This window comes from Mustela erminea, chromosome 11 (assembly GCF_009829155.1).
Source record: "Mustela erminea isolate mMusErm1 chromosome 11, mMusErm1.Pri, whole genome shotgun sequence".
In the NCBI taxonomy this organism is placed as follows: domain Eukaryota; kingdom Metazoa; phylum Chordata; class Mammalia; order Carnivora; family Mustelidae; genus Mustela; species Mustela erminea.
The window spans coordinates 85,847,177-85,874,939 of NC_045624.1; the positions used below are offsets into that span (position 1 = coordinate 85,847,177).

A 27,763-nucleotide genomic window follows, 5' to 3' on the forward strand; every position below is an offset into this window, starting at 1 on the left:
AGATAGGAAATACCATCAAGTAGAATTCATCCCTGATTTTCTGTCATTCTCTACCTTGTTTGCTTGCTGCTGATTCTTTGTTCTGCACCTGCATCAAAACAAAACCTGTACCTATTTTTGCATTTGCATAAATTAACTTATTTTGGATTTCTGCCCAGATTCCACAACATATGAGCCCTACAGTGTATCACCCACACCTGCGTATTTGTTAGGTGATGTAGACTGGGACATTTCCAGTTGTCCTAGAACTGGTGGCTACAGTCCCTGCTGGAAAGAAGTGGTTTTAAGCACCTTACATTCTAAAGAGAGCTGCTAATAAGTAGGGTTAGATATGCAGCTCAGGTTGGAGAACTGGACCTGCTCCTGCTCTAGTCCTTTTGAGGACTAAAGAGATGAACTGGAGGAGGGAGAAAGAAAATAATGTTCTGCCTAGATGGTAGCAAGGGAGGAGGAAGGTGGTTTGCCCCTCCCCATTGCTAACCAAGCAACAGGGGTTGGGGGTGTTCCAAGAAAATCAGTCTTAGAGATTCTAGGTGGCACCATAGTCCCTTGGGGGTGTCTACTGACCTGTCTGCCCAACGTGGTGCTGTCCTTAGTGAAGATGAACACCTCAAGAAAAACTTCTACACTGTCTCTGTACAGACTTCCTGTCTGTGTGCCCCCAAATCTGTATGTTGAAAGCCTAAAAGAAAGCCTAAAGAGATGGCATTAGGGCATGGAGCCTTTATCAGGTTATTAGGTTAGTCGGTTATGAGGGTAGAACCCTCACCATGGTATTAGTGCCCTAATAAGAGACACAAGATAGTCTACTTTTTCTCTCTGTGCTCTCTCCACCACAAGTGAGGATACAATGAAAAGATGGCTATCTGTAAACCAGGAAGCAGGCCCTCACCAAACACTGAATCTACTGGTGCCTTAATATTGAACTTCACACCTTCCAGAGCTGTGAGAAAAAAAAAATTCTATTTAAGCCACCAAATCTCGGTATTCTTGTTACAATAGTCTTTTTGAGTGGGCTAGGGAGTGGCAGAATCAGATTGCAGCAGCAACTTGCTACTATTCCCCACCCCCCCATGGAAAAACCCTCTTGTTTATTTGATTAAACAAAAATAAAATAAGCTGCATAGGAACAATTTTAAAGTCCAAAGAGACACCAACTTTGTTTTAAGGCTGTAGTAGCTGATACAGCATCTCCTTGCTACCTTCTCCCAGTCAGCAAAATAATTTTTAAGTGTAGAAGACATGACTTGTTTATTTTTTGTTTTTGTTTTTTGTTTTATGGGAAAGGTGAATGCAGAATTGGAGAGGTTAAAGTAACATGGGCATGTTGCCTGATGTTAGGATGACTAAGTTAAGCCTTTAAAAAACTTTTTTAATTTGTCCAAGGCAGACCTCATGTAAGGAATATGCACCACCAGACTAACTCTCCGGGCCACAGGAACTTGCTACTCTTAAAGTTGAGGCTTCGCCTTCACCACCACCACTCACCCCTTGCCCCCAGGCCACATGCTCACGCACCCTCCAATGCCAGGGCTAGAAGACCCGGAGTCCCTGTCCCACTCAAAGACCCTCAAGACATAAGCCCTGCTGGCATGGCAGGAGAGGAAGGCAAGGAGGTTTAAATCAGGGACAAGAAGGGCAGGAATTTTCAACTGCCCTAACCTGGATTTGCAGTAACCCAAAACAATCACCCAACTACAAGAGTTTCCCAAATGTAGTTCAGGGATAAGGTCAGACAAAGGAATTTAAAAGCAAGCAGTGTGGGGAAACATAAAACTGTCCCACCTTTGTACCTTCTGAGTTCAGGCTGCTTCATAAACACTCACAAATGGAAATAGCCATTGCGCGGATCACATATTCCCAGAGCTTAGTCAGACCTTAGTCATCACTCACCCCCCACCCCCAGCTTCTACCTTGCTGAAATACAGAGATGATCCAGAAGAGATGACCCCACATCCTTGTTCTGGCTTTACAATTTCTCCCCCAATGACTTCTTGCCAGTCAGACTCCCAACCATTCTGGTTCTCAAAATCCGACATGATCGTGGAAGGAAGAGCAGCTTCTGGGTGGCATTCTGTGCCTTGGTATCCCTGGTCACACCTGGGAGAGAGGAAAGGCCACGTCAGCAAGTCACAGCCTCTTTTCTGGGAATGCCACGGCCACGCTCCTGCGATGTTTCCCATGTCTCACTTTTACTCAGACCTTAGCATTCACACGAGATTTTTCTCGACAAAGTCAGTTTGTGTTGGCAGGTCGGAATGACCTTCAGTTTTGGACACTGAGAAAGAAAAAAAGGACAGAATCCTTTCTTGAAAGAAACGGTGCTGTGACAGCAGAACGGAGGCATCAGGGAGTAATTAGGGACGTGGGTACGTGCGTATGTGCGTGCGCGTGCACGCGTATGCGTGTGGGGGTGTGTCGGCGGCTGGGGCGGGGCGGGGCGGGGCGGGGCGGGGCGGGGCGGGGCGGGGCAAAAAGAGTGGGATCTTCCTGTAGGTCTCGAAAGTCACGTGGAAGTGTTTGCTCATTCGACAGCCATGTTTTATGGCTCCTCTTTCTGATTAAATTACATCTCTTTTAGAGTCTGACTATTAAAGTGTGTTCCTTTCTCATCCCCATTAGCGACGATCACCGCCTTCCCCTGCCTACAACCTTCAGCTTCTGGCCACGCGGCACAGGACAGCACGCAGCAGGGCTCTGACTCGTGTTTTAAGACTGTCAGGGGAACGAAGGGAAACAATAGCAAGGCCCTTTCAAACCCCAAAGACGACTTTGGGGTAAATTAACTCTGGGATGTAAACTCAGGAGGCCTCGTCTTGAGGTGCGGTTTTGAAGTGTAGGATATCTGGCTTCAGACTACACTTAAAATGTAACAGCACCTTTTACACCTAAAATAAGAACAGAAAGAAGGATTGTGTCCTTTCGCCTCCTTCATTATTTATCAGTCTGTCCCTACCGCTCTGATGACAACTGCTGTGTCATCCCTCTGAACACAAACCGCGAGAAGCAGACAGTTGATCACAGGTGGCCGTGTGTGTACCTGCACACGCCGTGGTCACATGAGCCGTGCCCACTGCACATGTTGGGACACTGCTGACCAATGTAAATGCTGTCCAAAGCCCACTCGTCTTGGGCTGTGTAATAGGTCTGACTCCAGCGGAAGCGGGTGGCACTGGACCTATAAACAAGGGACGGGAGTGAGAATAATATATATACAGTTATATATATATATATGTATATATACACACATATATGTATATATTCAACATACTATTGTCAATATACGATATACTATATATATATTTAAAGATTTTATTGATTTGACAGACACACAGCAAGAGAGGGAACACAAGCAGGGGGAGCAGTGGGGGAGAGAGAGAAGCAGGCTTCCCACCAAGCAGAGAGCTGGATGAGGGTCTCCATCCCAGGACCCCAGCCCAAGACAGATGCTTAACAACTGAGCCACCCAGGGGGCCCGAAAACAGTACTTTAATGGACACAAAGAATTTCAGAGTTCAGACTCTTTCAGATGACGAACTTTCTGGAACTTGCATTTAGCTGCCAATAATTTTTCTGTGGTGGTTGAACGTCTGTCAACAATTCCATGATGACAAAAAGTTAAAAAGAAACATGGGGCTTAGATATATACCTCCATCTTAATTTTATTTGTTACATTTTGGAGAAGAACAAAATATCAGATTTTGTTGTTGTTACACAGAGATTTGATGCCGGGAAAAGAAAGGAAGCAAGAAAGAATAATAATTTTTTAAAAAGGTACATACAAAAGAGCCTCTCTTCCACAGAGGAAAATCTGAGGTTTTAGTTATAGTAATAAAATTTCTTTCGATAATTGGAAATTATTGAAATTGGAAATTGGAAACGTCCAGTGAGCTCTCAATATCAAACAAAAGTTTTGTTTGGGGGTATTGTTTTGGGATTGAGGGACACGTTACAATGTGCTATAAGAAAAACATGTTCTAGAAGTAAGAACATCTGGGTGCTAAATTCTGTGGATCATTTCAGACACATTAACTTGGGTAGATTTCATGGACAAGCTGTTGTTAAGTGGAAATAAAAAGTTAAACTGTCCATTACACATAAAGAAACACTTGGGACCTCCATTCCTCTAAACCAGACAGAAAGTCTACAGAAGAGGGTATTTTGGGAGCAACGTCAAGAAAGTTTCCATCCACTGACAGTCACAAAAAATTCTTTTCAGTTCCCATCAGATTTTTTGCCTCTAGAAATTTTCAGAGAGTGTGATGTGTTCTTTTTGGTCAAAGTGCAAAACAAAAGAAATAAAAAAGGATTTGCAGAATTAATGTGCATGCCCCATTCCATGGATTAAACCCTCCCTAAGCACACCATCTACACATACACTTGATCTTGAATGCTCTGAATGATCCCTTAATGTCTACTGCATCAATTACGCACATATTAAATACTCCCTAAGTATGTAACAGATTGTTAAAATCCAGACTAAGCCTTTATTGTTTATTTTGCCAATGATCTGTGGCTAATAAGTTGCACTTTCATTCCTAGCAGGATAATTCCAGGACTTGCTGAGATGCATCCAATAGACACCGATTTGCTGCATATCAGTGCCTGTCATGATACATGCAAGACACAGATACACCTCCTCTGTGATAATAGTTTATATCTGAAATCGAATAGCCATCACAATTTTCATAGTCTCATTAAGAAACGGTTTGTAGAAGATCCAACGATAAAAGTAGGTATGTTGTTTTAGAGCATGGAGCCCTAGAGAGAAGTAGCAAATTAAGTTTGATACATTAGCATCAAGCAAGGAAAGATGACCATATTTTGTCAGGATAATCTGAGTCAAGTCTGAGGCCACAAATGTCTAGACTGTGGGCTTTTCTAGGGACAAGGTTATCTTTGGTCTCAACTATTTGCACAGGAACAGAATAAAGTAGGTATACTGAAAGAGACTGTGAAAAAAAATGAGTCAATGAGTGGATGAACAGGCCAGGAAAGGGCAGCCTGTTACTGCTTTCTGTAGGTAATGGAGTAAAGAATGTGCTAGGAGTCTGGGGACTCGACCCCTTGGACCCTAGCTCTGCAATTTATCAGCTGTGTGACCTTTAGTGAGAAATTTAAGCTTTAAGGCTTTCTAGGTCCTCACCTCTCAAATAAAGGGATTGGGCAAACTGATTTCTAAGATCCCTTCTAGCTAGAAAATTTAGTGATTGTTCTGGTGGCTGCTGACTGAGGTGATGGTTTATTTTCTGTATAGTTACATGCCTACATGAAACCATGGCATACCTTGTTTTGAAGTTTGGCTATCTCAAACATTAAAATGGGGTTGGAGGGTTTCAGACATCTGTCCCAGATTTCCCAGTTTATTTATGTTTCTGAACAGTCACATGTAAGTAAGCACATTCTAAATTCTTTTACTAAGTAAATTAGTCCTTACATGCATCTTGTGAACTCTCAAAAAAGAGAATATTTCCTTAAGAAGAAAAGCTGTGGATTTTTCCGTTTAAAATTATAATCCACAATTTAATGTGCTGATGTTAATTAACAGAAAAGGAAGCAAGAAAAGGTTGAATATTGGCTTCGTTTTTAGTGAGAAAAAAAAATTAGTTGCGTGAGCAATCTCCAGCTGGTCACACATGAGAACCCAAGGTGTGATCTCACTGATTTGCAGCTGTGTCATTGCTAAATACTGCCCTCAATACAAATATTTAATTTGCCAATCCCCCACCCCCAGCCCAGATCTAAGCATTCTTAGAAGGAAAATCTTGAGCACTTTGGATTGGGTCTGAAAGTGAGACCACTGTTATGTGGATCATGAGATGAAGTTGACTAGCATTTCAAACCCAAACTCTGTGGATTTCCCAAAGCAACAAAACTTGTCAGTCTTGTCTTTATTTGATTTTTTGCCCCATATAAACTTCTAGACTGAATTAAAATAGCATCCAGTCATCTCTTGATAGTTAGTTAGGTATCAAGGTATCAAAGCTGAGGAATTGCGGTAAATGAAGGCAGACCAAATTGTATTTTCCACCTTCAGAGTTACTGTAATCACATTTACCCAATTATTCTGAAACTCATTCAGCCATTAGGTGTAGATTTGTTTTTGAAGTCAGCAACTGACATCTGTTTGGGTCTCATTAGGCCCTGTTCTTATGTAAATGCCTCTCATAAAAACAAAATTAATTTTCATTGGGTAACAAATGTTCAGTTCATATGCAATATAATTTCTCCAAGCAGGTGTATATATATTCAGTACTTCTACTCTAAGTTGTCCTATCTAGCATATTTTCCAAAGTTAACAGATCTTTGGTAATGTGGGGACCACATTTGCTCGTGTGTATACAATTTAGAGTTGTGTATGTGTGAATCAAAGCAGCAGAACGAAGATTTGCCAGAAGAAATACTGTTTCAAACTAAACTGCACTCCCTTTTCCCCGATGCTTGAGAGAAACATGCTTTTGCAAAAATTTGAAATGATGATAATAAATAAAATGATCAAGAATGCCAGGAACACTAAATGCACTTTATCTTTACAGCAGAGCTTTTAAAAAGCATTAAAAATCCCAAACCAATGAAAATAACCAGATGAATGCTATTTTAAAAAAATATATAGCAATCACGTTTAGTTTAAGTATTAGCAGGAATGTTAAAAGAAATTATCTTATTGGGTTTGTTTTTAAAAAATATTTTTACTCTCTTTACCCAGAGCATTGGAAAAAAATTTGGAAAAGCAGAGTTCAGTTAGATTGCAGGAATAATGTAGTAGACATTGAGGCACCCTGAATTAAAACTTTACTCAATGACTCAACATTGAATGAATACCCAACATGTGGCAGGTAGTGTTGGAACTGAAGTGTTTATGGGTCCAATAGATTTCTTCTCAAGTGCTGAATAAACATTGATGAGAATTGATCTTTTCTGACTATACTAAAACTTTGAACTTAGTGCTACTATCTTGTAAGCTAGGAAATAATAATGCAAGATACAATCTAAATGTGAAATAACAGGCAAAGGTGAGGTGTTTTTCTTTTTTTGATAAAGGATAATATTTTTTGGATACTGCCTAAATTCCACTAATAAAGAAGAATAGTTTAGTGGCGTCTGGGTGGCTCAGGTGGTTAAGCATCTGACTTCAGCTCAGGTCATGATTTCAGGGTCCTGGGATCAAGCCCACACCGGGCTCCCTGCTCAGTAGGGAATCTACTTCTCCCTCTCTTTCTCCCTTGCCCCTCTCCCCACTGCTGCTCTATTGTGTGCACTCTATCTCTCAAATAAATAAAATCTTTAATAAGACAAGAATAATAGTTCATAACATTTCTGAGGAGGAAAAGACATCTCTAAGATATACTATCAAGATGACCTTACCATCATAATTTTGAAATTATACCCCATATGTCAATAAAGAAAAATCAACATTTTTAAATCATGAGGGTGATACACTTAATGGTGAAATAAACATAAAGAAAAAAACCACAATAGTCTTACAGCAAGTATGACTACTTTCGATGGTTTGATCTGTTGCTTTTTTATAATCGTGATTGATATGCTTGGAATATCATTGAAATTAAATACAAATCTTGATTATATTCCCAGCAGTAGACATAAAAAACTAGGATGCTGGAGAAAGTAGCAACTTGTTATACAAAGCATTAACAGAGTATCCCCAGGAAATGGCTCACAGTTGGATATAAAAAAAAATCTGTGGAAATCAAATTTTAAGCATTTTGTTCCAACTGACATAATGATGAATCCTTAAAAATAATCAAGGAGGCATTCTTCTATAATTCAGTAATTCAGTCTCCAACTAAAGGATGTACAATAATAACTCAAGGTTGTTATCTAACCAATTGTTTTTGTACAGAGCCCAACTTCCATGAAAAATAATCGAAGAAGGCTTTATTTAGTAATTTTCTCTTTACAAAAGGGCTCTTGGAAGGCTGATGGCACAGAAAAATATAATTCTTGTCTCTTTCATGATTTTTCTACTACCCACATTACAGAATCTTAGAATTCTTGAACTGAAAGGGACTTTTAAGATCATCTAATTAAGTTTCTTCATTCTACTCCTAAGAAATCAGACTTGAGGGGGTTCGAATGGTTAAAATCATATAATTAATTAATCATTGGTAAGGAAAGACTGAGAGCTTGGGCCTTCTGATTTCTAGTCCAAGGTTCTTTCTTGGGTAAGCTTATCCTGTCCCAAGACTTCAAACAGTACTCATAGTATTTAATTTTCAACCCAAACCTCTTTTCTGAGCTCTGGATGTATAAGTCCAGTTGGCTTCTTGGCATTTCTGCTTGGATAGGGAAGTACCCTCAAACCCCACAACCCCTGCAGAACACTTCATTTCCTGCCCCAAATCCACTCCTTCTCCAGGCTTCCCCACCTCGGTCAGTGGTATCTATCACCATCCAGCAATTTCCCTAGGCCTCAGATTTACAAACTGGTTTTGACTCTTACTTTCTTACCACAACTCCCACCTAGTGCATCAGCAAGCCCTATTTGATTCAAATATATTTCACAAAGATGGCTCCTGTCTTGTCTACTACGGTCATGCTCCAAGCCACCTAAAAGTCAAACTCCTGGAAACTTTTAGCACGACTCCCTGTCTTCACCCTTTCTCCCACAGTCTCGTCCTCACAAGGCACCCACAGTGAATCTAACACAAAATTATGTAATATTAAGGGAAAAAAAGGTGTTTTGCTCTTATATATTATCAAATATTTAACTTTCTCCCTAATTACTGAGGCTTTCGCTTCCTGGGGGATGATTTTTATGGTTATTGAGAGAATGTGAATAGGAAAAAAAAAAAAAGTGTGTATTAAGCTTTTAAAATAAAAAGTAGGGCTTTCCAGTGAGAAAATAGCCTTGAAATCCAAATTGTCTTGACATAGGAGATGTCTGGATTCCTGTATCCTTCCCTTCTACATATGCCAAACCTAAAGGAACAGGTCAAGTTGGGGCAGAAAGGGAGGTCAGAAAAAGCTGGGATATAGAGGGTATTATGTTAAGTGAATTAAGTCAGACTGAGAAAGACAAATACTACACAATTTCACTCATATACGGAATCAAAAATACAAAACCGGGGCTCTAGGTGACTCAGTTGGTTAACCATCTGCTCAGGTCCTGGGATTGAGTGCCCACAAGGGGCTCCCAGCTCAGCAGAGAGTCTGCTTCTCCTTCTCCTGCTCCTCCTGCTTGTGCTCTCTCTTTCTCTCAAACAAATAAATAAAATCGTAAAAAATAAAATAAAATACAAAAAATGGAATAAACCACCAAAAATCAGAATCAGACCAACGAATACAGAGAACAGCCTGCTGGTTGCCACAGGGCGAGGAGGGTGGACAATGGGTGGCGGGAAGTGGGAAATAGAGTTTTCTATTTAGGGAAAGGATAAGTCATAGGAATAAAAGGCAAAGCATAGGAAATAGGTCAACGGCATTGTATTAGTGCTGTATGGGGACACATAGTAGCTACACTCGTGCGAGCAAAGCATAACGTCCAGAGTTGTCAAACACTAAGTTGTGTAGCTGATATACTCATGTAACATTGTGTGTCAACCCTACTAAGGTCAAAAACAAAGTAAGACAGTTTGGAAATCAAATTTTCATTAGCTCTATTTTTCAAATATCCTGGGTATAAAAGAACGATTTGGGTCTTTCAATGACAAAGAAAATTCCTCTTGCCATTGTGCTTAACTCTTCTTCACAATCAAGTCATGCTAATAGGGACGGTAAAAGTTAAAGTCACAACCATATCGATAGATATCATCTCTCACCAAGTTTTCTGGGGAAGAAGCACTGTGACTCTTCTCCATTGTGTGAACTCAGTGGCATGGTAAATACTTGCTGACGTGAATTCCTGACAACTTGGCATACTTGGAAGACATTCCTAGAAGAGAGGAAGGCAAAAGTTAAACTTGGCTTCTGTTCCTCCAGGCACAATATACGATGACTCAGTCACCACGAGTGATAAAGGCATTAAAAAAATCTATGTCATAATCTTAACCATTTGCAATATGGATGCAATCCATGATTCTTCCTTCTGTGAAGCTAAAATATTTGTGAAATAATGGAAACAAGTGTCACCGTGAAATTAAATGTCTTTTAATTCTGACATATGAAAGCAGACATGGATTAGGATCCATGTTTTTGACCTGTTATCACAGCACAGGCATTTAGTAAAATTTTTCTATGCGGTGTGCTATTTATGCATTTATTCCAACATCCTATCACTATGTATATACATAAAGGAGTACATTTGATCTTAAGAATCTGGGGGCGCCTGGGTGGCTCAGTAGGTTAAAGCCTCTGCCTTCGGCTCAGGTCATGATCCTGGGGTCCTGGGATCGAGCCCCGCATTGGGCTCTCTGCTCAGTGGGGATCCTGTTTCCTCCTCTCTCTCTCTCTCTGCCTGCCTCTCTGCCTACGTGTGATCTCTGTCTGTCAAGTAAATAAATAAAATCTTAAAAAAAAAAAAAAGAAGGAATCTGGATCTACGTGCTTCTTTTCTTTTTAAAGACAAGACATGCCAGATTCCTAATACAGTCTACCTACAGGTAAAGAGAGTTAGAAAGGCACAGACAAAGACATGCTATAGGGAGAGAAGAAAGAGTGGAGGAAGGAAAAGGGTCCAAGAGGAAGGAGGAAGGAAGGATTAGAGAAAATTTATGGAAGAAGAGGGTTAGAGAAAATAATATCCCAAACACCATCCTAAAGTATCCAGTCCTGAAGTTATTCCCATTTCTTTATTTTCAATTACAATTTAGTATCCAAGAGTGCAGAATGTGGAATCCTTGTTGCTGACTTGATGCCAGTGCTAAGTCACAAATAACATTGTTCCTTTGGAACAAAACCTAAACTTTTAGAATTGTAACTCTCCGCTTCCTATGTAAAAAGAAGCAGCCCACCTGTTACAAGCATGAGAGAAAACAGACTCACCTCTTGGACCAGGTGCCAGGTGAGGCCGTGATTGGTTGAGTACTCTAGCTTCACCTGGTTGTCCATGTGCGGGGTGTACTTCTGGCCACAGCCCATCACCAAGCTGAACTGAATCATGTAGGACGCTCCTATCTGCATTGATTGTGTTTCCACATAGCGCATACTTGAGGCAAGTTTGGAGTCTCCCGTGAAACTGAAAGACAGAGGTGGGAATCAGAAGATTAGAAAGATTAAGAAGAGCTCGAGTGAAAATCAGACTCTTCATTTCATACCACACACCAAAATAATTTCATTTTGCTTGTTTACACCTTGCCAAGCTTGAGAATGGATTTCAGTCAATCTAATAAATGCAATTTAAAACAATCTTCCTGTCAAAGAAGCGATGTTTTTTTTTTTTTAACTTAATACCTAGAGTTGTCAAATATACTTGAAAATGGGACTCACTCATATAATGTTCATGAGTGTAAACCCTTTGACTTATTAATATCACTGCTTAGAATCTTTCCAAAGAAAATCATCCTAAATTCAAGGACAGTTTTATAAAATATGATGAATATTGGGAGGGAGACAAACCATAAGTGACTCTTAATCTTACAAAACAAACTGAGGGTTGCTGGGGGGAGGGGGGTTGGGAGAAGGGGCGTGGGGTTATGGACATTGGGGAGGGTATGTGCTATGGTGAGTGCTGTGAAGTGTGTAAACCTGGCGATTCACAGACCTGTACCCCTGGGGATAAAAATACATGTATATAAAAAAATAAAAAATTAAAAAAATATATGATGAATATTGCAGGTCTACTTATAAGAGTAATTGGTAACCATTTCAATGTCAAATTAAAGGGAAAATAGAATCCTTAAGAAAACTGGGATAGCCTCCTGACAGATTATCCATATTGCAAATATTTATGAAGGTAATGTAATCACATTAACATGCTTATGAGAAAATACATTTTTAAAAACCCACAAAATTGGGTGCGCCTGGGTGGCTCAGCGGGTTAAAGCCTCTGCCTTCGGCTCAGGTCATGATCCCAGGGTCTTGGGATCAAGCCCCACATCGGGCTCTCTGCTCGGCGGGGAGCCTGTTTCCTCCTCTCTCTCTGCCTACTTGTGATTTCTGTCTGTCAAATAAATAAAATAAAATCTTTAAAAAAAAAAAACCCACAAAATGATCTATAAAGGAAATTCACCAGAATGTTTGCTGTGGCTCTGTTTGGTGGTACGAAACTAGATAGTTTACATCTTTTCTTTCTTCTTTCTTTATTTCTTTCTTCTTTTTTTTTTTTTTAAATAGTCTTCAATGCTTAGGCATTAAATACTGAAAACATCATAATGTAATTTAATGACTGTGCTTCAAGCTGGTAAAATTTTACTGGGTCCCAATTGAGTCCATATAATTGTAAACTGTTTGAAGACAGACACAATTACTTTTTTAGAGCAAACTGCTCAAGGAATTTATAATCCATCAGAGGAGATCAAAATATGGATACATTGTCACTGTGGTTAATAAGGGTCAGTGTAAACATTTCCAGGGTTAACCACACTGAAGTTTGTCTGCCATAATGCTTGGTACTGCTATCGTGAAGCAGGGACAATACCACGCATCAGGAGTAGTTCCTATTTGTCAGGGGGCTGAGCCGATATAAAGGGAATGATGCAAAAATCTGTGACGTCTTTGAAGCATATTTGCCCTTTGCTGACTAACTACTCTGCCTTGCTTCTCGCAGACATTAAGATGTTATTTAAAGATGGAACAATGTCCATATGGAGGATCATCACAGGTTTGGGTTCAAGGTCACAAAATGCAAGAGGTTTTTTCCTAACAGTGACTAATTTCTCTTTACCCATTTTAAATTAAGTTTTTACACTTGGACAACGAATAGAGGAATAAAATGGTTAAGAGCCCCAAACTCTGCTTTTGCTGAAGGGTCAATAAAAAGAAGGGACATTCATGTTTATAACTGCTGGTCTTAAACATTTGGTGCTTACAACTTGTTTTTTGTTAATAATACAGATGCCCACACGTTGTTGAGTCTAGGCCATATCCTCAGACTGTGCTAAGCACAATACCCATATTATTGTCCTTAGTTCCATCCTTACAGTAACTCTGTGAAGTAGGAATAATATCTCTTTAACAGATGGGGAATGGGGAAATGGGGATAGTAAGTGGTAGAGAGTCGGTGTGAACTCAGCTCTACCCAAATCTAAAACCTCTCAACCAATACACGATCTCTCTTTCTTCCTATTTCTATAAGATGGAGAAGAAAACACTGCAGTTTTGAATAACTTTCATATATAGTTAATTTAAAAATCACTAACTTTTACTGTGCAATGATACTTGGTGTTAGAGATGTACGCCCATGAGTGTTGCTATGTGACAGAGTGTACAGAACACATTCTAGCAAACACAAAGCTGTAGAATGCAATTTTTAGTAATACTACAAAATAAAAGAATCAACATAGAGAAAAAACACTAGTAAGCTCTACACGCACAAACTTGCCCATATAAATTCCACAGTCTTTAAAGTAAGCAAAAAACCCCCAAAACCAAAAAAACCACAACAAAAAACCCCCACATCCTGACTGCTTCTCCCATGAGAAATGAACGTTGCCTTTTTTTTTTTTTGTATTTATTTGACAGAGAAAGAGAGATCACAAGAAGGCAGAGAGGCAGGCAGAGAGAGAGGGGAAAGCAGGCTCTCCGCTGAGCAGAGAGCCTGATGCGGGGCTCGACTGCAGGATCCTGGGATCATGACCTGAGCCGAAGGCAGAGGCTTAACCCTCTGAGCCACCCAGGCACCCCCATTTCTGAAATTTAAGAAAATAATTTAAGATTATTTTCACAATCAGTTCCTTGTAAATTCCTCCCTTCAGAGATGGTTTAGTGTCCTTGCAATTCTAGGAGAAACAGAAAGAAATGCTATGTTTTGTAAATACTGCCTGCACCTAACTCTTGCATGATTGCACTCAACCATGAACCCAATTGAAGACAGGGAGTATTCAAACCTGAGAAGGATGCCCTCTGTAAGCTACCCTCACAATAACAGCTTTTAAAGTGCCAAGACACCAAGAAAGAAACAACATAAAAATGATATAAAAGGATAAGAGTCTCAGGTGGCTGGCTGTCTTGGTTGATACCGCATGTGTCTCTTGATCTCAGGTTGTGAGTTTGAGTCCCACATTGGGTGCAGAGATTACTAAAAATAAAATCTTTAAAAAAAAGGTCAAGAGTCTATATGAGGTCTGTTAAATAGTGACAATAAAATCCTTAGCACAAATATCTGTTCCACCAGCAGTTATGTCTTTTCTTGATTTTGTTGTAAATTAGAGCTGAATGCTTTCTAACCAAAATGCCTACCATACTTCATGGTACCATATCATATATGTCCCGATATCTTTTTTAATAAAAATCAAAATTCAATTAGCCAACATATAGTACCTTTATTTTCAATGTAGAGTTCAATCATTCATCAGTTGGATATAACACCCAGTGCCCATCCCATCACATGCCTTCTATAATGCCCATCACCCAGTTACCCCATCCCTACAGTTAAGGGTTTCCTATAGTTAAGAGTTTCTTCATCTCTGATGACTTCCCATTCAGTTTTCCCTCCCTTCCCATATGATTCTCTGCCCTGTTTCTTATATTCCACATATGAGTAAAACCATATGATAACTGTCTTTGTCTGACTGACTTATTTCACTCAGCATAATACCCTCCAGTTCTATCTGCATTGATGTAAATGGTAAGTATTCATCATCTTTGAAGGCTGAGTAATATCCCATTACACACACACACACACACACACACATTATATCTTTTTTTTTTTTTCCCAATCAGGGAGATTCAAATCAAAACCACATTGAGATACCACCTTATACAAGTTAGAATGGTCAAAATCAACAAGACAGTAAACAATAAGTGTTGGAGAGGATGTGGAGAAAGGGGAACCCTCTTACACTATTGGTGGGAATGCAAGTTGGTGCAGCCACTTTGGCAAGCAGTGTGGAGATTCCTTAAGAGATTGAAAATAGAGCTACCCTATGACCCTGCAATTGCACTACTAGGTATTTACCCCAAAGATACTGATATAGTGAAAAGAAGGGCCATCTGTACCCCAATGTTCATAGCAGCAATGGCCACAGTTGCCAAAGTGGGGAAAGAACCAAGATGCCCTTCAATGGATGAATGGAAAAGAAGATATGGTCCATATATAAAACGGAGTATTATGTCTCCATCAGAAAGGATGAATACCCAACTTTTGTATCAACATGGATGGGACTGGAAGAGATTATGCTGAATGAAATAAGTCAAGCAGAGGGAGTCAATTATCATATGGTTTCACTTACTTGTGGAGCATAAGGAATAACCAACCAGGAGGATGCTGGGAGATGGAGAGGAGAAGTGAGTTGGGGGAAATTGGAGGGGGAGACAAACCATGAGAGACTGTGGACTCTGAGAAACAAACTGAGGGTTTTGGAGGGTAGAGGGGTGGGGGTTGGGTGAGCCTAGTGGTGGGTATTAACGAGGGCATGTATTGCATGGAGCACTGGTTGTGATGCATAAACAATGGATTTTGAAACACTGAAAAAATAAAATTAAAAAAAAAACCCTACATCTTCTTTATCCATTCATCTGTCGATAGACAACTTGGCCCTTTGCATAATTTGGCTATTTTGGACATTGCTGCTTACAAACATTGGGGTGCAGGTACCCCTCTGGATCACTACATTTGTATCTTTGGGGAAAATGCCCAGTTGTGCAATTGCTGGGTCTTAGGGTTACTCTATTTCTAACTTCTTGAAGAACCTCCATACTGTTTTCCAGAGTGGCCGTACCAGCTCACATTCCCACCAACAGTATAAGAAGGTTCTACTTTCGGGGCGCCTGGGTGGCTCAGTGGGTTAAGCCGCTGCCTTCGGCTCAGGTCATGATCTCGGGGTCCTGGGATCGAGTCCCGCATCGGGTTCTCTGCTCCGCGGGGAGCCTGCTTCCTCCTCTCTCTCTCTCTGCCTGCCTCTCTGCCTACTTGTGATCTCTCTGTGTCAAGTGAATAAATAAAATCTTTAAAAAAAAAAAAAAAAAAGAAGGTTCTACTTTCTCTACCTCCTCACCAACATTTGTTGTTTCCTGCCATGTTAATTTTGACCATTCTGAATGGGTATGAGGTGGTATCTCATTGTGGTTTTGATTTGTATTCCCTGATGGCTAGTGATGTTGAGCATTTTTCATGTCTGTTGGACATTATACGTCTTCTTTGGTGAACTGTCTTTTCATATCATCTGCCTTGTTTCTGTAGTGTAGTGGTTTTCACCTTCACCTCACCTATCCTGATACCTTACTCAGAAGCAAAATAACACAAGAAAAGTACAGACATCTATGCCTGAAAATCTTGACCATTCATAGTAGAGGTTCACTCAGTTGTTTATGATTTATTCAAGACTGGCTGGAAGCTGGTAATATTAGGTCAGCTTTTCCCCTCCTGAATATGCTGATGTTCTTACTCAGCTGGAGTTTTAGAGGTGAGAAATTCACAGACTGCCATCCTTTCATTGATAAAACTGCTCCTCTTTGTTGCTTGTGTAAGTCAAGATAGGTTCATAAAGGCAAAAACGAAGCTGAACTTCTCTGTTAGAATCAGAGAAAAGAAAAAGAACAGTTCACATCAGCCTTTTGTGGAGAAATTCTAGAGACAGAATGCCCTGGGAATCAGGATGCTTAGTTTCATTTATGTTGATTTTCAGGAGTGCCTCTAAAATAAAGGAAGAGTAGAAAAGCTCCTGCCTGTAATTACAAGATTTAAGGAGAGAATGGGGATAGATTATTCTTTCCACTTGGAGAAGGTAACCTTTGGTAAAATGGGTGACACCACAGTGTAACTCACGTCTCCATGGTTCTATATAGTCTTTAGCATGGCTCTTTTGCCTTCTCCTCCCTTGTTAATGTCACATATTGCCAAGGACCTGTTTTCCCAACTAGGCTGGAAGCCTCTCTGCAGGGAGAGATCATATCTTATTTCATCTCTGCATCCCCTAAAGCACTCAGAACCTGGGCCCCTCACAGAAGCACCTGGTGCTGTGGAAGGACATCATGGATTTCCAACAGCTAGATGATCTTACGTGACCTTTGAATCAAGGCCATTTGGGAGGCCATCAGGCATCCTGAACACTGGGTAATGGAGATTAAAAAAAACCAAACAAACAAACCCAGAAGCTGAGTTGCTGGCCCCAGAATCGTACAGTAACTAAAAAGCTAGAAACCAGGCCTTCTGATTTCTGCTTGGATGTCCTTTCCAAGCTGTCATGCCTGTTAAAGGCACTTAAAGAATGTTGAATAAAATGAGCACATGAGTTGGGCTTCTCAGTTTGGGAAGAAGGCAAGTTTTACAAAACCACAGTTACTTACATGTTATAATGAACACAGACAAGGTTTTGAGGTTATCCTTACTTAAAGAAATCACTCTTCCTGCATTTCCCCAGTGGCCCTTTCCCATCTCCATAAAAAAGGCTCTTTTATATGAAGAGCAGATACACAGAACCAACCTAAGTGGGAGAATGCTTACTTAGATCATGATGTTTCTTCAAGGCAAATTCACCCAGGGACTGAGCCGTTTTCAAAAACTCATTCCATCTCTTTAAGAAAGTTTTGGTAATTGGGTGCTTGGATGACTCGGTTGTTTAAGCATCCAACTTGATTTCAGGGTCCTGAGATCGAGCCCTGTATCTGACCCTGGAGCCCGCTTGGGCTTCTCTCTCTCCCTCTCTCTTGCCCTGCCCCCGCTCGCAAACATGTATGCACTCACTCTCTCTCTCTCAAAAAAAAAAAAATAGTTTAGTAAGTTACACAGTGTGTCTGAAGTCTCACTACCAATACACCACAAGACAAGATAATGCTCCAATATTTATGTTTCTTAGAAACCTAAGGAATATTCTGCTATTTTCAAAGACCCCACAGAAAAGAATAGCTCTGCAAAGCCCATTTCCACAACAGAAGAGCAACACAAAGCTGGTTTTGGTTTGATACCATTCAGAAGTTATATTCATCTGCAAAAGGACATGTAAATGAATCTAAGCCTCTCTGATATCCTGCTTTTCGTTGTGTTTTTGCAATTATCAAAGAAATATTTGCTGGAGTTGACTGTCTTGTTGATATTATAGAATTAGAGTGAGTGGCATTTTAACTCATTTGTTATTTCTATAATACTCTATCTTAAAACAGAAATTACTATTTAAGTGGATTACATAAATTTTAAAATTTATCAGAAAAAATAATCTGACTATATAGTTTTATTTTCAAGTAAAAATTCATTGTTCTACTACCTAAAGATGATCACTGCTAACATTCTGGCATACATACTTCCAGACTTATGTTTATGCACACATAAACACTCACTTTTCCTTCTTTTAAAAAAATTATTATAAAATAATGATAAACCTGTTCTTTTTTTTGAGAAAGGGACAGAGAGTGCATGCACATGAGCAGGAGTAGGTGAGGGGCAGAGGGAGAAGGAGAGAGAATCTTAGGCAGGCTCCACGTTCAGTGGGGAGTGGAGGTGGGGCATGATCCACCGGAGGTCATGACCTGAGCTGAATCAGCTGCTTAACCGACTAAGCCACCCAGGCACCCCTCTTTTTTTTTTTTTTTTCTCACAACTATTATATTGACATCTCTCCATATCGAAAAAATGTTGAGACTAAAGCCTATCTCCAATTATGGAACTCTTGGTAGATTTCTCCCTTTTTCATTATTATAAACAATGCTTCTATAATACGCATCCTTATATATCTTCAAGTACTGTTCCAATTATTTCCCTAGGATAAACTCTCAGATGCAGAATTACTTGGTCAAAGCAAATTTTAAAAATGAGCATTTCCTGCCAAGTTGCCCTCAAAAAAGGTGGTACTGAGTTAGGGCAATGGGAAATATAGCCTTCACATTATGGAATGAATAAGTCACAGGAATGAAAGGCACACCATAGTGAATATAGTCAAAGATACTATAGTAGAATTGTATGGTGACAGACGGTAGCTATACTTGTGAGAATACCAGAACGTACAGAGAAGCTGAATCACTATGTTGTACACCTGAAACCAACACTGTGTGTCAACCATACTCAAATTTAAAAAAACTTAATTAAGTTCTTGCATATTTCTAAATAGCTAGACCACTCCTTATTTATTTTTGTTAAACTGGTAATCAAGGGCATGGCAAGAGAGAAAAATCCAGGAGGAACCTTGAAATTCTCTCTTTTTTTACCCTTCCAACTATGAGAAGCCAAGCAGGGCCATGTTAAGACTTTTAAAGGACCTTGATAATTATAATGTTGGAAACTCCATTACACATCACGGCAAACACATTAAAGTATACCCATGTCCATTAAATATATGTTTTTTACTGCAAAAACTTTCAAATGATTTTTATAATTTTGCTTTTAAATTTTATTTGGCTAGTAGAAATGCATATAACTTACATTTAGTTGTAATTTCTCAGCATACTCAGGAATCTGACCAAAAAATTACTTTCAGTATCATGAAATTTTATGAATATTCAAATTTAGCAATGAATGGAGTTAACATATATTATGTCTTGTAGATAGTTAATTTAAATTTATTAATTCTATTTTTGCAATTTTCTTATCCTATTTTTGAGACAATATTCATTTCCCCAGACCCTGGACTTTTTCCAGGCCCCTGGAAAGATTGCAGGCCCTGGCATGTGCCCAAAATGATTAATGAAAGAACTTCCTTGGAAGAGGCAGAGCTAATGCAAAGGTGCTAGAAGAGGAAAAAGCTTGACTTGTTGGAGTAAAGAGAAGGAAGATCAACATGGTTGGGGAGGATTGAGTGAAAGGCAGGAAGGCAGGAGAGGCCGACTGGGACAGGTCACTCTATCTAATCTGGAGATCTTATGAATCACATCCATAGAAAGTAATTGTCTCAGCCTACTGAATTTCTGTTTCAATAAGCCACACATACTATGAATCTAAATCATCAAATGTAGAATTCTCTTATTAATTTGTCTAGTGGTGTGTTGTCTTACTTCCAAAGACTCACTTGGCTACTTAGTCCAAATGGAGATTTTTAGGGAAATCTAACTTTGGAGAAATAAATGACTTTAAAGTTAACTATCTGAGGGCACCTGGGTGGCTCAGTGGGTTGAGCCTCTGCCTTCGGCTCAGATCATAATCTCAGGGTCCTGGGATCGAGCCCTGCTTCAGGCTCTCTGCTCAGCGGGGAGCCTCCTTTCTTCTCTCTCTCTGCCTGCCTCTCTGCCTACTTGTGATCTCTGTCTGTCAAATAAATAAATAAAATCTTTTTAAAAAAAAAAGTCAACTGTCTAGACAACAATAGGACATGAGTGCTGAAACACAGCCATTTTATCCATTTCTTTGGCAGGTCCTAAGTCTTCAATATCTTCAAGTGGTCCATTTTCCACTGCATCATTCTGTTCCTAACACCATTATAAGCACATCAAATGACACCATTAGCCTCCGAGCTGAGCTCCTTCTACTGCTTCTCCGATTACCCTCTACCATCTATCAAAAAGCAGCCATAATTATTTTTAAAATATAAGTATGATCACATCACTCCTCTGCTAAAAACTACTTACTGGATTCCCATAAAACTTAGAATAAATTCTAAAATCTTTATGTTGCTCTATAAGCTCCTAGGAGCACTTGCGTGGCTCAGTCGGTTAAGCATCTGACTCTTGATTTTGACACAGGGCATCATCTCGGGGTATAAGATCGAGCCCCACGTCAGGGTCTGCTCTGAGTGTGGAGCCTGCTTAAGATTCTCTTTCCTTCTCCTTCTCCCTCTATACCTCCCCACTTCTCTAAAAATAAATAAATACAAGGTCCTAATATAATCTAATTTCTTATCTGTCTCAGGGCCTTTGCTCTTGCTAGTCTCTCTACCTATGAGGCTTTCCTTGTACACTTTTATATATCATTGTCTCTCATTATTCTGGTCTCTGTTCTTATGTTTTCCTGACTATCTTATCTAAAATCATTTCACTCTCCACTTATGCTACCTAACACTCCATTCATTTATCCTCATAGTGCTAAGCCACTTTCTGAAATATTATTATGAATTTGTTTAATGGCTGCTGGTGTTATTCCCCTTTAGAAGCTCTGCAAACAACAGACTTTTCTATCTTCATCTCTAATACCAACCTCGACACCTCCAGTACAAATAGTGCCAAAGTGCAATCAATAAATAGTCAAATGTATAAATTAGTCTATCAATGAATGAAAAATCTCACATAACAAAATCCTCATGTTGAAAAAGCCTAATAAATAGACTCTCTTTTAGGAAGTCATTTGTAAACCTATTTAGGGGAATACTCAATTATATTACCAATTCTAGAGAGGCACTGATACGCTTGGGTACTTTAAATAGTTGTTGAAAACAACAGTAAGTGACTTTTCAGTTTGTCACTCAATATATTTACCTCATCTGTCCACTAAGCTTCCTAGAACGATCACTCATCAGGAAATGGCAGTTGAAGTGGCCCTTGGGAGCCACCTCACCCCAACTGGCTTCCTTAAGCAGCACAATTTAAATTGATTTACTGCTCTTTTTTAAGAGTCCCTGCAAAAAATAACTCCAAGAATACTGTAGGCTTACTAATAAACTATTTAAACTGACAAAATTTCTACATGAGAGATGGGTAGATGTTCACTGGAAGAAAAATCCTAATGAAAGGACTTGACTATGCCTTCTGATAGAAGCAGCTGGTGGCATTGCTAAAACTGAGGATTTGAAACTTCAGAACCTTGACTGCTCTGAACCTCACCAAGAACCATTTTTTGTGAGGGACAAGAAGTGACACATTATTACCAGCCCTCGACCAAGACCATGAATTCTTTTCTTTTTAAAGATTTTACTTATTTATTGGACACAGAGAGAAAAAGAGAGTGAGTGTGTGTGTGCACATGCAAGAGTGGGGGAAGGGGCAGAGGGAGAAGTAAACTCCCCATTGGGCAGAGAGCCCGAGAGGGTCTCGATCCCAGGATCCTGGGATCATGACCTGAGCTGAAGGTGGGATGCTTAACCTGCTGAGCCACCCAGGTGCCCCAAGATTGTGAATTCTTACACCGCTTAACAACCACCACCACAACAAAAATACCAAGGCCCCACAAGTTCTAAACCAAGACCAATCCCTAGAAGGTAACTTCTTTAAGAACTCCTATGTCTTGGCATACTGCAGGTGGAAATCTTTTTAAACTGAATGCTAATAAGACACATAAAAAAATTAGCTTTTTCAATGTGAGGATTTCAGTACATGGGACACCCACACTTTGGCTGTTCTCCCCCTTTTACACCTCTATTTTCCTACATCCCCTGTGGCTGGTGTGAAAAACGAGGCTTCCCAAATCCTCCCATCACAACACTAAATACCACATAATGTTACCCCATTTTCTCGAGCCTGTTGTCATTTACAGCTCATTTCAATTTTGCATGTTGCTCTTCTATTTTCTCTGCACTTTCATGACAAACCTTAGGAAATTTCCTTCTAAAAACCAACCTTAACATGACAAGTGCTACTGTATAAACAACAAAATTACACATAACAAGGAATGACTAAATTCTATTTTAACACCCGTCAAAGTACCTAGGAAGCCTTTCAACATTTCTACATCTCATTGATCTCTAAGTCTTTTAATTAAATTTGCTTTTCTATTTCTAAATTAGCACCACTAAAGATAAAAGCTATAGCTTTTCTTATTTTTCCATTTTTAAAAATTTTAATATTTTCCAGTTTTATTGAGATATAACTGACATATACTATGGTATTAGTTTTAGGTACACAACATAATGACTTGATATATGTATACATAGTGAAATGATTACAGTAAGTTGAGTCAACATCCAGTCACTTCACCTAGCTACAAATATTTTTTTCTTGTGATGACAACTTTTAAGATCTACTCTCTTAGCAACTTTCAAACACACAACATAAGCATACCCTGTTTTATTGTTTTGCTTTACTGTACTTCACAGACATGTGGTTTTTTGTTTGTTTGTTTTACAGACTGAAGGTTTGTGGTAACCCTGTGTCAAGGGAAGTTCTATTGGCATTTGCTCATTTGGTGTCTCTGTGTTACATTTTGGTAACTCTTGCAATATTTCAAACTTAATTATTATTAATATATTTGTTGTAGTAATTTGTGATCAGTAATAATGATTGAATGAAAGCTCAGATGCTGCTTAGCATATTTTAGCAATAAAATTTTTTTAGCAATAAAATACTTTTTAATTAAGGTAAGTACATTGTTTTCTAGACACAATGCAATTGTGCACTTAATATACTACAGCATAGTGTAAACCTAACTTTTACAGGCACTTGGAAACCAAAAAATGCGTGTGACTCGCATTTTCCCCGTATTTGCTGTATTGGGGTGGTCTGGAGCTGAACTTGCAATGTCTGAGGTATGCCTGTGCAGTCTAACCACGGTCTTCATGCAGTACATTATACTCCCATAACTTATTTATCTTATAACTCAAAGTTTGTGCCTTTTGACCACCTTCACCCATTACTTCCACTCCCTACCCCCTACCTCTAGCAACTATCAATCTGTTCTCTATGAGTTTGTTTTTTTTCAGCGTCAACCCATGTTATTGTGAATGGTAGGATTTTCTTCCTTTTTATGGTTGAAAACATACTATTGTACATATATATCACATTTTCTTTATCCACTCATCCATGGATGGACACTTAAGTTGTTTCCATGTCTTGGCTACTGTAAATAATGCTGCCATGAACATGAGAACATATATGAACATACATCTTTTCAAGATAATGACTTCATTTCCTTCATATATATTCTCAGGAGTGGAATTACTGAATCATATGGTAGTTCTATTTTTAATTTTTTGAAGAATATACATATTGTTTTTCAATGTGGCTGTGCCAATTTACATTTCCACCAACAGTGCATGAGGGTTCCCTTTTCTCCACATCCTCACCAATACTTGTTATTTTTTGTCTTTTTGATAACAGCTATTCAAACAGGTGTGAAGTAATATCTCATCGTAGTTTTCATTAGCATTTCTCTGATGATTAGTAATTCTGTGCACCTTTTCATATCCATTGACCATTTCCATGTATTCCTTGGAAAAGATCTACTTACATCTTCTGCCTATTTTTGATCAGATTATTTGTTTGTTTTTGCCATTGAGTGCTACGTGTACTTTATTCATTTTGGATATTAACTCCCTATTGGATATGTGATTTGCAATTATTTCCCTGCATTTCATAGATTCTTTCCATTTTCTTAATGGTTTTCTTTGCTATCAAGAAACTTTTTAGTTTAATGTGGTCTGACCTGTTGATTTTTGCTTTTGTTGCCTTTGATTGGTATTATATCCCCCCCAAAATCACTGTAGGTCAAGATGCTTACCATCTATGTTTTCTTCTAGGAGCTTTATGGTTTCAGGTTTTATGTTTGAGTTTTGATTCATATTTTGAATAAACCTTTCTGAATGGCATAAGATAGTGGCCCAGTTTCATTCTTTTGCATGTGGCTGTCCAGTTTTCCAAATACCATTTACTGAAGAAACTGTCCTTTCCTCATTGTACAATATTGGCTCTTTTGTCAAAAATGAATTGACATTCTTGACATTTATTTCTAAATTCTCAATTCTGTTCTTTGTAGATCTATGTCTCTGTTTTCATGCTAATACCATACTGTTTTGATTACTATACCTTTGTGAGGTAGTTTGAAACCAGGAAGTGTAATGCTTATGGTTTTGTTCTTCCTTCTCATGACTGAGATTGCTCAGATTGCTTCTCCTGCTCAGATTGCTTTTTGGGTCTTTGTGGTTCCATAAAAATTTTAGGATTGTTTGTTCTGTGAAATTCAAAATGCTTTTGGAATTTCAACTGGGATTGCATTAAGTCTGTAGATTGCTTTGAGTAGCAACTAAATGAGCATTTAAATATTAATTATTTCAATCCATGAACATAGAATATCTTTGTATTTGTGTCTTTTAAAAGATTTTATTTATTTATTTGAGAGACAGAGACAGATAGTGAGAGAGAGAGAGCACAAGCAGAGAGGAGAGGGAGAAACAGGCTCCCCACTGAGCAGGGAGCCCCATGTGGGGCTTGATCAAAGGACCCTTGATATCATGACCTGAGCTGAAGGTTAATGCTTAATCGACTGAGTCAGCCAGGTCCCCCTTTTGTGTCTTCTACAATTTCTTTCATCACTGTCTTATTGATTTCAATGTATAGGTCTTTTACCTCCTTAGTTAAATTTGTTCCTAGGTATTTTGTTCTTTTGATGTAATTGTCAATGGGACTGTTTTCTTAACTTCTTTTTCTGATAGTTCATTTTTAATGTATAAATATTTGATTTTTTTCTATATTGATTTTATATCCTGCATTGTTACTGAATTTGATTACCAGTTCTTACAGTTTATTGGTGAAGGCTTTAAAGTTTTTTATATATATCATGTCACCTGTAAATAGAGACAATTTCACTTCTTCCTTTCTGATTTAGAGACTTTTATTTCTTTTTATTGCTTAATTGCTCCCACTAGGACTTCTAGTACTATGGTTCATGAAGGTGGGGTGGGCATCCTTGACTGGTTACTGATATTAGAGGAAAAGTTTCAGCTCTCACCATTAAGTATGATATCAGCTGTGGGCTTTACATATGTGACCTTTATTATGTTGTGGTATACTCCACATATACCAAATTTGTTGAGAGTTTTTATCATAAAGCCTGCTGAATTTTGCCAAATGCTTTTTTTGTATCTATTGAGATGGTCATGATTTCATCCTTAATTTTGTTTGTGGTATATCACACTGATTGATTTGCACATGTGGAATCAATCTTATATCCTTGGAATAAATCTCACATAATCATGATGTTCGATCCTTTTAATGTATTGTTGAATTCAGTTTGCTATTATTATGTTGAGGATTTAGTTTTGGTAGGCTGTATGTTTCTAGGAATTTACCCGTTTCTTCTGGGTTGTCTAATTTATTGGTATATAATTGTTCACAGTTCTCTTACAATCCATTGTATTTCTGTGGTATCAGGTCTAACTTCTCTTTCATTTCTGATTTTGAGTCTTATTTATTTATTATTATTTATTTATATTTGTGAACCTAGCTAAAGATTTGCCTTTTTTATTCCAAAAATCCACTCTTATGAGGTACCTTGGTGGCTCAGTCAGTTAATCTCAGTCAGTTAAAGGTCTGCCTTTGGCTCAGGTCATGACCCCAGGACCCTGCATTGGGCTCCCTGCTCAGCAGGGAGTCTGCTTATCCCTCTTCCCTCTCCCCTCGGTCATGCTCTCAAATAAGTAAAATCTTTAAAAAAAAAAAAAACCTCACTCTTTCATTAATTGACCTTTCTACTTTTTAATATCTATTTCATTTATTTCTGCTCTGATTGTTATTTCCTTCATTCTGCTAACTTTGGGCTTAGTTTTTCTTTTTTATCTACTTCTTTGAAGTATAAGTTAGGTTGTTTATTTGAGATCTTTCTTATTTCTTTTTTTCTTTTTAACTAACACAACTGTTTTTTTTTTTTTTAAAGATTTTATTCATTTATTTGACAGAGAACACAAGTAGACAGAGGCAGGCAGATAGAGAGGAAGGGAAGCAGGCCCCCTGCTGAGCAGAGAGCCCGATGCGGGACTCGATCCCAGGACTCTGAGATCATGACCTGAGCCGAAGGCAGCGGCCCAACCCACTGAGCCACCCAGGCGCCCCTGTTTTTTTTTTTTTTTTTTTTTTTAAAGATTTTATTTATTTATTTGACAGAGATCACAGGTAGGCAGAGAGGCAGGTAAGGGTAGGGGGAAGCAGGCTCCCTGCTGAGCAGAGAGCCCGATGCGAGGCTCGATCCCAGGACCCTAGTATCATGACCTGAGCCGAACGCAGAGGCTTAACCCACTGAGCCACCCAGGTGCTCCTCTTGTTTCTTAATGTAGGCATTTGTTGTTATGAAACTTCTTTTAACTGTATCCCATACATTTTGGTATGCTCTACTTCCATTTTCATTTGTCTCAAATTATTTTTTGATTTTTCCTTTGACTTTCTCGATGCATTGATTGTCTAATCTCCACATTTATGAAATTTAAAATTTTCTCCTTGTAGTTGATTTCTAATGTCATACCATTCTGATAGTTTTTAAAAAGTTGCTTGATAAGATTTCAGTCATCTTAAAAATTTAAAGACCTGTTTTGTGTCTTAGCATATTATCTATTCTGAAGAACATTTCATGTGTGCTTGATAAGAATATGTATTCTTTGCATGGGATAGAATGTCCTGTAAATATCTGTTAAGTCCTTCTAGTCTAATGTGACCTTTAAGTTCAGTGTTTTCTTACTGATATTCTGTCTGGATGCTCTATCCATTATCCAAAGTGGGTTGCTGAAGTCTATTATTATTGTATTGTTGTCTATTTCTTCCTTCAGGTCTGTTACTTTTTGCTTTATATATTTGGGTCCTCCTATGTTGGGCATAGTGTTGTATCCATTTGTTGGATTGACTCCTTTACCATTATATAGTGACCTTCTTGACTCTTATTATGCTTTTTCCCTAAAGTGTATTTTGTCGGATATAAGCTTAATTAATGCTGCTTTCTTCTGGCTTCCAACTGTATGGAATATCTTTTCCATCCTTTCACTTTCAGCCTCTATGTGGTCTTAAAGCAAAGCTGAGTCTCTCATAGGCAGCATGTATTTGGGTCTTATTTCTTTTTATTCATTCAGCCACTCGATGCCATTTGATTGGAGCATTTAGTCCATTTACATTTAAGGTGACTATTGATAGGTATGAACTAACTATTGCTGTTTGTTAA

The 27,763-nt window shown here is 38.7% G+C and overlaps 1 protein-coding gene across 3 annotated transcripts in view; it reads right to left on the bottom strand.

Annotated features, from left to right (window-relative positions):
* Positions 1–27,763, bottom strand: part of RELN (reelin) — a 497,367-nt gene that overhangs the window by 120,486 nt on the left and 349,118 nt on the right. For all 3 annotated transcript variants that reach the window (XM_032304615.1, XM_032304614.1, XM_032304616.1), the window contains exons 21-24: positions 10,942–11,134; positions 9,780–9,892; positions 3,041–3,178; positions 1,914–2,100 (exon numbers count right to left, since the gene is read on the bottom strand). In XM_032304615.1, coding sequence (XP_032160506.1) covers positions 1,914–2,100; positions 3,041–3,178; positions 9,780–9,892; positions 10,942–11,134 — 631 coding nt within the window. The remainder of the gene's footprint in view (positions 1–1,913; positions 2,101–3,040; positions 3,179–9,779; positions 9,893–10,941; positions 11,135–27,763) is intronic.